This window comes from Phalaenopsis equestris, unplaced genomic scaffold (genome assembly GCF_001263595.1).
Source record: "Phalaenopsis equestris unplaced genomic scaffold, ASM126359v1 Scaffold000096, whole genome shotgun sequence".
In the NCBI taxonomy this organism is placed as follows: domain Eukaryota; kingdom Viridiplantae; phylum Streptophyta; class Magnoliopsida; order Asparagales; family Orchidaceae; genus Phalaenopsis; species Phalaenopsis equestris.
The window spans coordinates 1,002,152-1,016,136 of record NW_018164538.1 but is presented as its reverse complement, the minus strand read 5'-3'; the positions used below and the strand labels follow the sequence as shown (position 1 = coordinate 1,016,136).

General features: G+C 36.5%; 1 protein-coding gene across 3 annotated transcripts in view; it reads left to right on the top strand.

Moving 5' to 3' along the window:
• Nucleotides 1–2,570: 2,570 nt before the first annotated feature.
• LOC110020415 (ankyrin repeat domain-containing protein, chloroplastic) overlaps nucleotides 2,571–13,985 on the top strand; it is a 44,975-nt gene continuing 33,560 nt past the window's right edge. For all 3 annotated transcript variants that reach the window (XR_002293522.1, XR_002293521.1, XM_020718507.1), the window contains exon 1: nucleotides 2,571–3,433. Coding sequence is in view for 1 of the 3 variants with exons in the window: in XM_020718507.1 (XP_020574166.1) it covers nucleotides 2,632–3,433 (802 nt within the window). In the remaining 2 variants the exon portion in view is untranslated. The remainder of the gene's footprint in view (nucleotides 3,434–13,985) is intronic.

Here is a 13,985-nt window from a genome sequence, read left to right as displayed (position 1 = left end):
GTCTCACGGCCCCCGCCCCCCCCCCCCCCCCCCCCATCACTCGAATTGTTGTTTATGTGCACTAATGGCCTCATCTGCAGAGATTTGAGCTTCGATGTGATGGACAAGATCAGTGTAAGAGTGAATTATCTCTTGCATCAGTGATAAGTAGAAAAGTTTTGGATGGAGCCCTTCCAGAAAGAGTCCTCTTTGTAACTTTAGATCCAATATTAGAATTTGGCCGGCTTCTGTGGAGAACCTGCAACAATATTCCTTAAGGGATTCCTCTTCATTTTGACAAACTCCCGATAAGAAGGATGAATCTTTGATGATTCTTTTATTTGCTATGAACTGCCGTGTGAATAGTCTGATAAGCTTAGTGAAGGCATTGATGGTGTCCCCCGTGAGGGTGTACAACCATGTGCAAACTTGATTATTGAGAGTCGCAAGGAATGCTTTCCAGAGAAGTGCATCAGAAGCACAGTTCATGATGGTTTTATAATGATCGACATGCTTACATGGGTTAGTTACCCCTTTGTAGGCAACATGTTCAAGAGTTTGAAGCCCATTGGGATAGGGTGTTGGAGAACCACATCAGCCAAATGAGAGGATTCTTGGAAGTTGCAGCAAGCAAGAAAGTGATCACTTTTATCTAGAGATAACACTTCCCGAACCAGACATCGTAGCTCATCCAGGATGATATCAACATAAGTGAAAATAAGGTGGGGTGGTGTCGGGTTAGCTGCATGAGAATGATGAGTGAAACTTGTAGTGTCGAGAAAATTAACGTTTCGTTTCAGTAGAGGAATGGTTTAATCATTAGGAGAGAAACCAATGAGCGGGGTATTTCCTGTTGAATGCCAAATTGATGGAGAGTAAGTTTCATTGGGTTGTGGTTTTCACTCCCTGCGTAGAAGATGAAGGATCCTGTGTTGAGACTCATCCATCCCACGTTCTTGGTCTTCAAGAGCATGACCCAAGCCACCTTCGTCAGTAGGGTAATGCCCTACGGATTAGGAGGATGCAGAGGCCTGTTGCCCTTGGCTTCGTGATTGCTTTCTGGAATGATGGTGTTAGAGTGGGATGCTCACTTATTGTGAGTGTTTCACCTAGTGACCATGCAACAATTCTTGCAAGTATTTTAGTGTTGGGAACACTCTCTTCAGATAGACGACGCCAAACTGATGTGTGCTAGAAAATTCGTGGCTGTGGAGTAATGGATTATCGTCCTAATGTTGCACGAGAATTCAACAAAGGCTAAGATAAAATAAAACAATAAGTAATGAAACCATAAATTTTTATGTGAAAAAAATATAAAGTGAAAAAACCACAGGACTTGACCAAATTGTAAAAAATGACTTTATTTTGATGATTATAGAGACCCTTCGTAGCACATGTGAGAAAGGGTTACAAAGTTTTATGAATTACAACGTCGACTGTAAATGAACTTGTTGCAAGGAATGGGAGGCGATCGATGGTGATCGGTGGCAGCCGACAAGTCAGGGTCGATAGTGGTCGGCGATAGTCGATAGTGACATGAGTGATGTTAGACTTCAGCTCTTTCTCAAAGCTTAAGTTCTTCCTCAAGACTTAAGTTTTCATCTATTTCTCATGAGAGATGTGAGGTTTTATTTACAAAGCTTCATGTGCAATTAATGAAAAATTACGAAGCACTCTGATCGGACGGTCCAAAGTGGTTCCCTCAATCGAACAGCGTTTGATGGACATTTGAGAGCCTTGACTGCGTCAGAATTGAGCGATATTGGGCTCATTGGATTCATTTTGTCGAGACGCTCAAATTGACTACAAACTCGTCAGATTCGACATTCGTTTGACCTTCAAAATGTATTTGAATAACTTTCAAAAACGTTTTAATGACTTGATCCGAGCTTGATTTGACTCATATTTGACCAATTTTGATATCATTGGGTCTGTTGCGTCGAGCCAGTTAGTTTTACTATAAGGTGCTGAATCAAAGCTCTGATTTACTTTGAATTCAAGTTTAAATATTTTTCGCTTAAAAATTTTCTAAGATCCACTTTATGGCTTCGAGCCAAATGATAAAAAATTATTGGTGGGAGGTTTCACTCAACAACTACTGAAAATATTGAATATAATATTTAAATCTCAAATTTTAAATATAACAGTTTATTTATTAAAATTTAAAATACGACATTTTAATTATCTAAAATTTTCACTCAAAGTCATTAACAGCGAATCTTTGCAACAAACAAAAAAAAGAGGTTAAATATTATTTTTAAAATTTGAAATATTATATTTAATTTTTTGATTATATTTATTTGACAACTTTAATGCACTACTTTTTTATCATAATAAAGTAAGCATATATAATTAAGAGCCACAATGAGGTAAGTCACTCTCGTCTTCTAAAAATTATTCCATGCGGATCCGCGCGCAGTTTGGGGGCGGACGCCGATCACGGTCCTGATGTATTTCGGTGGGCCCCACCTAAAATTTTTATTTTTATTTTTAAAAAACAGAAATAATCCTGACCGTAGATCACCGTGATCTATGGCTGGCCAGGATCGAAATGCACATGCGGTGTCCGCAAGCAATAATCTCCCCTCGTCTTCCCTTCACTCTGGTCTGCTTCTTGTACATAATAAAATTATTGAATTTCAAGTTCCTTCGATGGCTTCCCTTCCACCAGCTTCTTCCCTCCGTATGGTTCCCTATTCGACACTCCGAAGCCCCTTGCTGTTCCCCTCTCCCTCCTACCTCCTTTCCAAGCACAAAACCTTTCACTCTCCCAGTACTTCCATTCTATCAGTCTCTCATTCCTTGCCCCAAGTTTCCACCACCTCCGCCACCTCCTTTCCATACTCCCAACTCCGGCACCGACAACATCCCAAGCAAGAAGAGCCGGTCAAAGAACGAACGATTGGTGATTCGGAAGAACCACATAGAGACGACGATGATGATCATCCCATCGGCGACTGTATTGTTTTCGAAGAGGGTGCTTTCGAGGAAGAGAATCCTGTCCTCAGCGGCCGGCTCAAGCAGCCCAAGAGGAAGATTTCGAATTCTGAGGCGGCTTCTGCTGGAGATTCCGACAGCTTGGTTCCAGAGAAGTGGAAAGAGGTTGTAGCGGAGATTAACTTGACGAAGAAAGAGAAGCGGAAGATGGCGCACCAGCTGAAATTCGGAAGCCGATTGGAGGCGCGGAAGAAAATCCCCGTACCGGATAAGGAGGAGTACTTGGCCTATCGAGAGATGAAGCTGTCACAGCTAAATCCGGTTGTGCTGGATAGTCCGAAGCGATTCCCACGAGAGGCAGTGGTACTCAAGGACCCGAGTGAGCGGTCTAGTGGAAGGGTGGCTCCGAGGAACCCTAGGTTGGGGATTCGCGAGGAAACAATGGAAGATATAACGGATTTTTTCAATAGCGGGGATTACGTGCCAGGGGAGAGAAACGATGACAAGAAGCCGCAAGGTGAATTGTGACTAGCCGGATAAGTAAAGCCATTGCCATCTTAACACGCTTGGTTTCCTGTATTTGTTAGGACTTAGGATTAGCAAGTGCTTTTTTACTTCCAGTGGGTTTTGATGAAAAGGAACAAGTAGAAAAATTTGCTAATTTTCTTCATATCGCTGCTAAGGTACTAATTTTTTGATATTTTTGCACTATAGTTTCGTCCCATTACTTCTAAATGGAAATTAAACTGAATTACTAGCCTCATTTAACTATTTGCATTCTGATTTATGATTTCTAGTTCTCTTTCATTTTTTTAGTGCTTAATGCAAGATTTTAAACAATTAAAAAATTTAGAGTTTTCACAAACTTATTGACAACAATATTTTTGGTGTAAGGACTTTATATATTGTTGTGCATAAACAAATAGTCGAGTGCCCATTGCTGGCACATATAAACTAACTTATTCTTTGAATTATCTGATATTTGACTGAATCCATTACATCGACAGATCTCTGTGATTCTTTAATTTTTTTTGCCAAAGCGATATCTTGGTCTAAGAGTGTTCTGAAAAGAGTGCTTTGCACATTCAGGTTTTGTGTTTTAAGAAGGGATGGAATCCATTAATCAAGAAGCGACAGCGTGATTCCATTCCAGAAACTTATATTGTCTCATCCACTTTTTTGAGTATCATTTTGTTAAAGCTTGATACCGCCACAGCAAAAATTGAAATTTGTTGAGGTGAGTGGTGAGGGCTATATAATCTACTATTTATTATGGGTGTCACCATGAGAGTCAATCTAGTTGCCAAAGCATGGACGAGGCCGCCAGAGACAAAACAAACTTCTTTTTGTCAACCAATTTGAGAACACAACCAAACCCGACCTTTGTATCATTAATTAGGACACATTGATCAATTGGGACTAAAGTGGGCTCAATTTCTTCACTTATTGTTGAAAAGCTAGAGCAATGTGAGGCTTGATTGCTTGTACTTCTGATATATTATTATCGTAAGCATCATTCAACTTTTTTAGACCATTTACTCTCAGATATATGAATCCTTATATTCTATTGGTTCATTTTGAATGTTACATGATGTATTAAATCTATTTTTTGCAAATATTTTTGAACAATCTTGTTCGTGTTACCTCGAGTTAACTTACTTTTCTTCCTATTCATTGGACGCTACCTTTATCTGTCTAATGTTATATTTTCTAATATTTGTTATAATTTCCGAATCATCTATATCTATTTTTACCCATCATGTTTTGATAATTTTGCTTCTAATTTCCCATTAATATAATTAATTCTCAATTTATCCTCTTAATTTTTACTTACTAATCCTATCATTTTCTTTTTTGACTCACTCTACGTAATCATCAACGAATACTTCTACATTGATATATCTTTTCAATTCCTATTTCTATCTTTTTTTTCTACAATTTTTTGGCCAGCTTTAGCCTATTTATCTTAATAAGTAAACACCATAAATTATGTAATTATTTTGGAGCTTCTCTATTTTAATTTTTTTGTATAAACAAATGTGATACTTGGATAATTTATTCATTTTTTTAAATCTTATCGTAGTAGATGTCAGCTTCAGTTTAGGCAGCATTAAGAGCTTTTGGAAATGTGTTAGTTGAGTCAATTATTCTCAACATGAGTGTTATAGAGCTCACGTAAAAAATTAAGGGTCTGTTTGGGGCAGTTGTTGATTATTTATAATCTGGTGATAAGTAGATTATTCTGATAATCTGCAGATTATCATAATAAGTTGGTTTGCTGTTTGAGACAGTTTATTCATAATAGCTTATTGACAGTTGTTCCTGAATAAATGACCTTCATGCCCTTATTTGGTGAAACTGTTTGCAACAAAACTAAAATGAGAACAGAAGTATATAATACGGAAGCTTGAAATCACCACAGATCAGTTCAAAAAGATGACATACAATGCTCACACTCTCGTGAGTATCAGAAGAAATAAAAAAAATAAATACAATTACAACTATAATGAGAAATATTAAAATATTCAATTTTAAACTCTGACTACGTCTGTCTTCAGCTGCATTGTCAACATGGGAAATCATCGCATCTCGATCATTGCTGGTAGTGTAACAGTTGGACTATCAGCCTATCGGAAGAAACCTCAACGAACAGAAACACCCTTGCGGCAACCGTAGAGCTGACTTCCACTGCTATGAGGCTGACGTGACGTGAGTAACGAAACAGGTAGTCCGCAGTAACACAAAACAACTATGTCTCGAAATCCTAGAAATCATGTTGCTATAGCTGCCCAAAAAAATTATTGGTGTCCCCTTGCGGCAATTGTAGAACTGTCTCCCACTACTGTGAGATTGATATGACGTGAATAACGGAGCAGGTAGTCCGTAGTAACACAAAACAACTGTGTTTGTCCCCGAAATCCTAGAAGTCATGTTTCTATAGCTGCAAAAAAAAATTGTCAGATCCTGAAAAGAAAAATGTAGATAAAAATAAACCTATAGTGTACGAAATAAATAAAACTTGATGGATCAGCTGTCATAGATAACATCTGCGATAGTCTCCCTCAAAGCAGTCATCTCAGCTACACCCTCAGCTTCATGAACCCCAAATTCATTCGAGTCAATCTCATCATCGGGTACTGAAGGCCCAACTACAAATTTTGATGGTTCTTCAAAGACATTCATGTTATCGTTATCAGCCATACTAAAGTCTGTGTCTGAACGTGAAGGCTGTCGTCGGATGAAGTTATGAAGTGTCATTCTTGCCACCACAATATGCACCTGCTTTTGAAATATATACGACGCCATATCACGTAAGATGATCTATTTATTCTTTTAAATCCCAAAAGTTCTTTCAATTACCCCGTGTAAAGAGGAGTGACGTTTGCTAAACATTTATTTCCTGCCACGGATGGTGCCACTTGCTCGCTCAAAATTAGGAATATGATATATAGTGTCTGAATATGACTTCAACTAACCCCTTTGCATAAAATATCCAACATCAACCAAATATTATTTCTCTGTTATGGAAGATACTGTTAATGACAAATAATACATATAACTAGTACGTTTACAAATCAAATTATACCTGAAGGCGGGTGGGGAAAACACTGTGATTTATTCCTAGTTGCATAGGAGAAAATCCGACTCTCATGTCACTCCATTCTCAGCCCCCATTACAAAAGTAAAACACATGTTGAAGTCACATACCACTATGAAATTTTGAGTAGTTGAACTACTACGACCAATGTACGCAACCTTGTCCTGGCTGGGTAGTCGGGCATTGACGTGAGTACCGTTAATTGCAACTATGCAGTTCTGTTTTATAGTGTTAGAAAATATTTATATTTTGGTAGTAACGTAAAGAAACCAATAGTTACCTTGCAATAAGACATGTAACGGGGATCGTTGACAATTTGTCTTGGAGTACTAGCAAATGATGGATCATCTGACTTGACGATTTGAGCTGTCAAACTAATAAGTGTCTGTATGCCTTTGGAGAAGTAACAATTTCTCGTTTCTGATAAATGTTGAAATCGCTGCATAGCACCTCTAATTGATTCGTTCTTTAACAGAATGTATAATGTTATAGCTAGCATCTCTCATCTCGTCTTTCTAGAAGAACCTTGGAGGCCATGATTCAGAGATAACTCATGCAGTAGATCCATAAAAATAGGTGCACTCATTCGGAATATGTTGCTGAACCTTATTGGATGTCCAGAAAACATCTCACCTACCCATTTATCCCCAACAAAGCTGAACGTCATACGGGGTATACAAACACTACTGGATCGGTAATACTCCAATAACAATATTGCAATAACTGCAGCTTATTCCATTCTTTTACGACATTATTGCTGCGGATCCATCCTTAAGGAAAATAAATGTCTGTTATTTCAACAATTGTTAATACATAATAGGAGCAAGAAATAAACAATGAAAACATGAAGCCCTTAAAATAAAAATGGACAAAGATTAACTTATTGACAAGCACAAATCATTTAGAAGTGCACTAAAAAAAGATCCATACAAAGGGCAACAACAACAACAACAACAACAACGACCACAACAACAACAAAACCTTAATCCCACTACGTGGGTTCGGAGGTCCATACAAAGGGAAACATATTAAAATTACTCATTTAAAAGTCCATAATGCAACAAAAGCTACAAATAACAACACAAAAAAAGTCTTTCATCCACTAAAACACGCAAATATTCGACGCGCAATTATGGCTGCAGCGCCATGAATATTTGCGTACGGGTTGGATCCTCGAGCTTTTTTCACACACTTTGCATGAAAACGCCTGTTTGCAACAACTTTATGAAGAGAAGCTAAAGTTTCTAGAAATTATAAGATGGTGCTGTCAGGGACTGGAGTAGGTGGTGGAGCTCCAAAAGTATCTATGGGTCGATTAAAGGAGGTTTTCACACAAGTGTCATTTTCTTTCTTCCTCTTACCAAGCCTGAGTCTCTTTGAAAGTGAACTGGACTCCCCCATCTCCCTCTGGTTAATACTATGTATGTACTTCTTCATCAGCTTTCAACTTCTTCATCAGCTTTCAACGGCTCACGCGGGAAGTCCCCTGGTATGCCTGCAAAACCCATCTCACTATGGTTGAATGCAAGCTTTCGATCTCTTTGAACATTATATCGAGTTTTTCTTCAAAGTCCGACTCAATTCCACACTGCTTATATTTATTCGCTGCCGGTATTGCCTGTGACATTGTAATGGAGGAGGGGGTTAAGTGGGTTTATTAGAAAAAAAAATAATGTAAATCAAAATGAGAGTATAAATATTACCTCCAATTTCTCAGCCCACCATTCATTTGAGGTATCAATTGTCCGCTTAATGGGATCCCAACCCAAATCGGTAGATCTACGTTTGAGCTCCTTCTAAATTTTCCACTCATTCAATTCATCCCATTTATTTTTAAATTTGAATCTGTCGTAATTTCTCCCTGTCAATTCTTTGAACTTTTTTGTAATATTTTGTCATCCTTCCTTATTGAAATACGTGGTTGACCTATTATCGATTTCAATTTCCGTAATATAGAGATTGCAAAAAATATTCGTAAACTCTTTATCCCACATAACTGACAGACCACCTTCATTTATCTTAGCCATGTTGCAACTATATGAAGAATTGCATAAACATAAAAGAATCATAGTCCAAGCTAACATGCATAAGAAAACACTTGAAGAAGTAATTGCACAAGCATAAAGCTAATTATTGATCATGTCCAACTGAACTACAGATAGACATAGTAACACAATCCATTCAAAACAATTCAATATCCATCACAAGAAATCATTTTGGTCATTCATGGGATTCAAATACATGCCACGGTTCAACCACCCAGTGACATACAATCCAATTTGCATGATTCATACGGTTTCCAGCCTATCCCAATTGCAACAGTAAAGTAATGAGAACCAAATAATTGCATACACTAAAAGCAACACGAAATACCATTTCCAGCCCTACCCAGTTCCAGCCTTGCCAAATTACAGCCCTACAATTTCCAGCCTTACCCAATTCCAGCCTTACCCATTTCTGAAAACCAAGCACACAACCAACATCTACCAGCTAATACACCAAATAATGCCATTACCCTAAAAACCAATAAACAACATGTTCCATCAAAAGTGGACAGCTTTAAAAAGATGCCAATTTCATCCTGCATGTATCAAAAGTGGACAACTTTCAAAGAATGCCCCATTCCAGAGATAACTTGCAACTCATCTCAACACCAAAGCCATATACATAGGACTCCAGGCCCAGTAAATGCCCCATTATACAACTAAAGAGCATTTTCAAAGAATTGTGTGTTCTGTATGTAAATGCCCCATTATATATTTTCTAACTAAAGAGCATTTCCAAGCAGAAAATAGATCCCTAGCACTCCAACATTCCAATATTGCAATTCCAACATTCCCAACCATGAATTTGATCATAGGAACAAGAAGGCATACGTATGTAAACGCCCCATTATATTTTTTCAAAATCCTCAGATTTTGAAAAGCACAAGGTGAATTATTCACCCAGAATGGATAATTTGAGCATGAAACCAAATAAAATTTGCCAATAGCAGAATATTGAAGATGAAAGTGATGACATCTTTACCAAGCAGAATATTGATCCCATCATAAAATTTGCCAAGAGCAACACATGAAGAAGAAAGTTTTCCAAATGACCCCATCACCAACCAGTTGAAGCCCATATGTATGCTCGACTTCGTACGGGCAGAAAATACAAGATGAAAAGAGACGAGATAAAAATATACCATAAAACTAGCTGATAAAGGGGTCATCAAATTCAAGTCCAATCTACTCCTACTCCTTTCTATAGGACAACAGTCGCTTTCTCTACAAAGAGATTGAGGAAACGATGTCTAAGGGACATCAGTTATTTTGTGTCGCCCTTTCTTCTTTCTATAGGAACAGTAAATAGTCACAAAATAATATAACAGGTAAAGTGTGATCAACCAAATGGATGAGCACTAGTTATTCCAACTTTACCAAACAAAATATTGAAAATTAATGTTTCAGATCACTCATCCAAACTAGCAGAAGGTAAAATATAAAAAACCACCCATTCGAAAATGCAAATCTAGCATCCAACATTCCGTAAAAACTGCATCCAACCTCCGAAACAAACAATGATGCATCCACACAAAAAATGCAACGAGGCCCAAGTGAGGGTCGAAAGCATACCTCATTTGAGGCGAGAAAATAAGGTTTCGTTCGGAGGGCGAGGGCGAGGGAGAGCAGAGGTTCGAATGTTACCTCATTTGTGTCAACCTCCGCGGGAAGGAGCTGAGGGCGAGGGCGAGAGGGAGCAAAGAGGGGCACAGGAGGAATTTCTTCACCCTAACGCGCGAAGCTAACGCAGGACGTGGCCTCTTCCCCGCTTCGCCATCTATTAACAATATTTTCCAACTGCGTCGGAGCGACACAAATAATTTGGGCCGAACGTGTTTTTCAAACACGCCTACGACGTTTTCATACCGCTACCGCACTCGATAAGCTGCCCCAAACGGGCCCTAAATTGTATAGGGTGTCTGATTATGTGCATATGGTTTGCAAGCTGTATTACCTCATTTGTAATTAGGATTTATCATCTTTTGTTTGGTTTTAATACAAGACAAAATAGATGGATTGCAGACATAGGGCATATTAGGGCTTTGCATTCCTAATGCAACTAGCTGTTGCAACTTGCGAGATCACAAATTGGATTTGAAATCACAATTTAAAGATCATCAATCAATTAATTATTCATAAAAAATTGTTGCAACCAAATAAATACAAACCCATGCCAGACAATAATTTAATAGTCAATTCAATGAAAAATTTAGAGTCGCCAAATCATATTTGGATAAAAATTTATTCTGCAAATAGAAAAACCAATTGTAATTAATTTTTCTACAGTCATTCTCACTTCTGAATCGAATAACGAACTTCAAATGAAAAAAACAAGGTAAGATTTCATCAAACATAGGAAATTCAAGCCTCTCTCTGGTGTAAGGACATGACCTTTCCCAAATATAATTATTCTTACTTGCACCATACCTGAAGTGATCAATATCTTATCAAGAACACAAGGTTGAAGGAAATCAAAATTTTAGTTAAACCAAAAGCACTTTAACACATAACTTGATATGATCATTATAATTCAATAATTCCAAAAGGTTGGCTTCCTTAGATGTTGTGCAGAGTTATAAAAAAAACGAAATTCATGCGGTCCTTAATATATTATTTATCCACAAAATACTCAAAAGTATAATTGATAATTCCAAGTATCATGGAACAAAGCTCATCACCCAATAGCATTAGAATATATGCATATTAAACAAATACAATTGGTACCAAATATCCATAGAATTAGGAAAAGCACTCACCACAAGAACTGAAGATTATAGAGCCTCTTAGTTCAATAAAGTTTGAGTCCTATATTATTATTAATCAAACAAATCTAAAGTAGATAATTCCAATTTTAGTTAGATCAAAGCAAAATAAACTCTAGTAGTCGAACTGATAGAAGCAATGTAAGCCGATGTCTCAAACTCAAGCACACAAAAGGTGAACCTGACTAGAGGAAAATCATAATCATAGAGTATTCATCTTGTTCTTCTTACCGACATATTTACCCAAATAAACTAAATTAAATAGATTACTAAATCTACAAAATAGTAAAACCGTGCAAAAACATTGCCCGGATCACTTATTGGCAGATTCTTGTCGATAGTCTAAATTTTATTAATTTTTTGTTATCTAATGAATTGACACTTCACTCTTTTTTGTTTGAAGCTGGAAGATAGAGAGGTTGTTCGCGTTAGCAATGGTTGACATATCCCCACATCTAAAATCTCTTTTTATAATGAAGAAGTATGCCATATGGAAATAAATGATTTTATTCTTATGCTTCATGGTCTACTTAGGAGGGATTAGATGCTTTTTCTTCAAGTCTTTGACCCATTTATTTTGCCAAGTGAATCATATTTTGATATTTATAGTTATAATTGATGTAGCATTATACCCCAATATTGGCTCAATCATGAGTCACTACAATATTATAGTTATAACTGATGTAGTATTATACACCAATATTAGCTCTACCGTGAGTCACAACAATATTGTTATATCATTACTGGTTTCATGCTCTTAGGATTTGTTTGTGGTTAGTTTTGTTTTTTATTTTTTATTTTATTTTTAAAAACATGTTTGTTTAGTTTGATTGTTATCTGTTTTTATTTTCTATTTCTAAAAAAAAATTAACATGATTTTGAAAACACCCAAAATAACTTTTAGATATTTTGATAGTTTTAAAAACATCTTATCTTAATCAAATATATTAAACATATTCTACTTTAAATAAATAAAAAAAAAGAATGAAAACAAGAAATAGAAAATAAAAAACAAAAGTGATCCCAAATGACCTTCTATATGTAGAAACCTTAATCAACTTTGTTTATGTGGTTTATGCATGTTTTTGTTTACCCTTTTCTCCCCAAAATGATCTTTGAAGTAGCAACAAAAGTTCATGAGCTTCAGTTTTTTTTTTCCTCCCTTTAAATACTAATCTTCGATGTGAAATGCATCCTGTGGTACTCTTTGTGAACTGAATACTTAATATTTTGGATAGATATAATCCCTTTATAGCTTGTTCTTGGTGTCTGATTATGGTTTGTAGGGGTGAATGATACTTTGATGCAATTTTTGATGGATTTTGACATCTGACTCTCCTAATATACGGCTTGTTTAACACAAAGAATCTATTGGTCAAGCTACATGTCTTCTAAACTCGTCAACCATCTGCCAAATGCTACATTAAAAAATAAGAACCAAACTATTAGTTCTGAAAGCTGTTTTCAGATAAAAATTGATAATAAATCAATTATCCTTGTTAACATTATATTCTGTTTAAATTGTTATTCTTATTCATCTATTTTTTCCTTCATAATTTCATATCAAAAATTAATGCAGCCTCTTAGACATATAAGTCAAACATGCACTAGTTAAGTCTGTAATAATAAGAGGCACAACAACAACAACAATAACAACAATAACAACAACAACAACAACAATTTATACAACAACAACAAAACCTTAATCCCACTATGTGCGGTCGGGTTCATGAATCTTTTTTTTCCATTGCGTCCTATTTAGTGTCATATTTTCATGTAGTTCTAATAAATTAAGATCATTTTTTATATAGTAAGCCGAAGGTTTCCTAGGTCTATCTCTGCCTTTCTTAACATAAGTTGAGTCTAAAACATCTACTCTCTTAATCGGATCATCAGATGGTCGACATTTAATGTGACCAAATCATCTAAGATGACTCTCTCTAATTTTGTCCGTCACTGGAGCTACACCAACCCTATCACGGAGTAATCATTTAACAATTTGTCTTGAAGTGTAAAGCCACTCATCCACCTAATCATTCTCATCTCGGCAACACTTAACTTAGTGTTATGCTTCTCTTTTAAAGGCCAACATTCAACGCCATAGAGCATTGCAGGTCTCACTACTGTCTTATAAAATTTTCCTTTCTGTCTAAGCGATATTTTTCTACCACACAAAAGGCCCGAAGCATTCCTCCACTTCAACCAACCAACTTGAATTTTACTATTAACATCCCCATCTATATCACCATCGTTTTGAACAACAAACCCGAGATATCTAAATTGTTCACACCTTTTAATAACTTGATTACCCAAAGTTACACTTCTGTCACTAGAGCTACTACTACTAAAATTACATTCCATGTATTCAGTTTTAGTTTTACTGAAATGAAGGTCTTTATACTTCAATGTAGACCTCCATAACTCAAGTTTTTCCTGGGTTTTTCTCTCGTCTTATCCATGAGAAGGATATCATCAGCAAAAAGCGTACACCAAGGTACACCCTCTTGTAAATGTCCAATAAGTCCATCGATAACTAAAGCAAAAAGATATGGGCTTAAAGCCGATCCTTAATGTAATCCAACAAAATTAGGAAAATATTTGGTCAATCCTTCTTCAGTTCGAACACAAGTAACGACTATAGTATACATATCTTTAATGACTTGA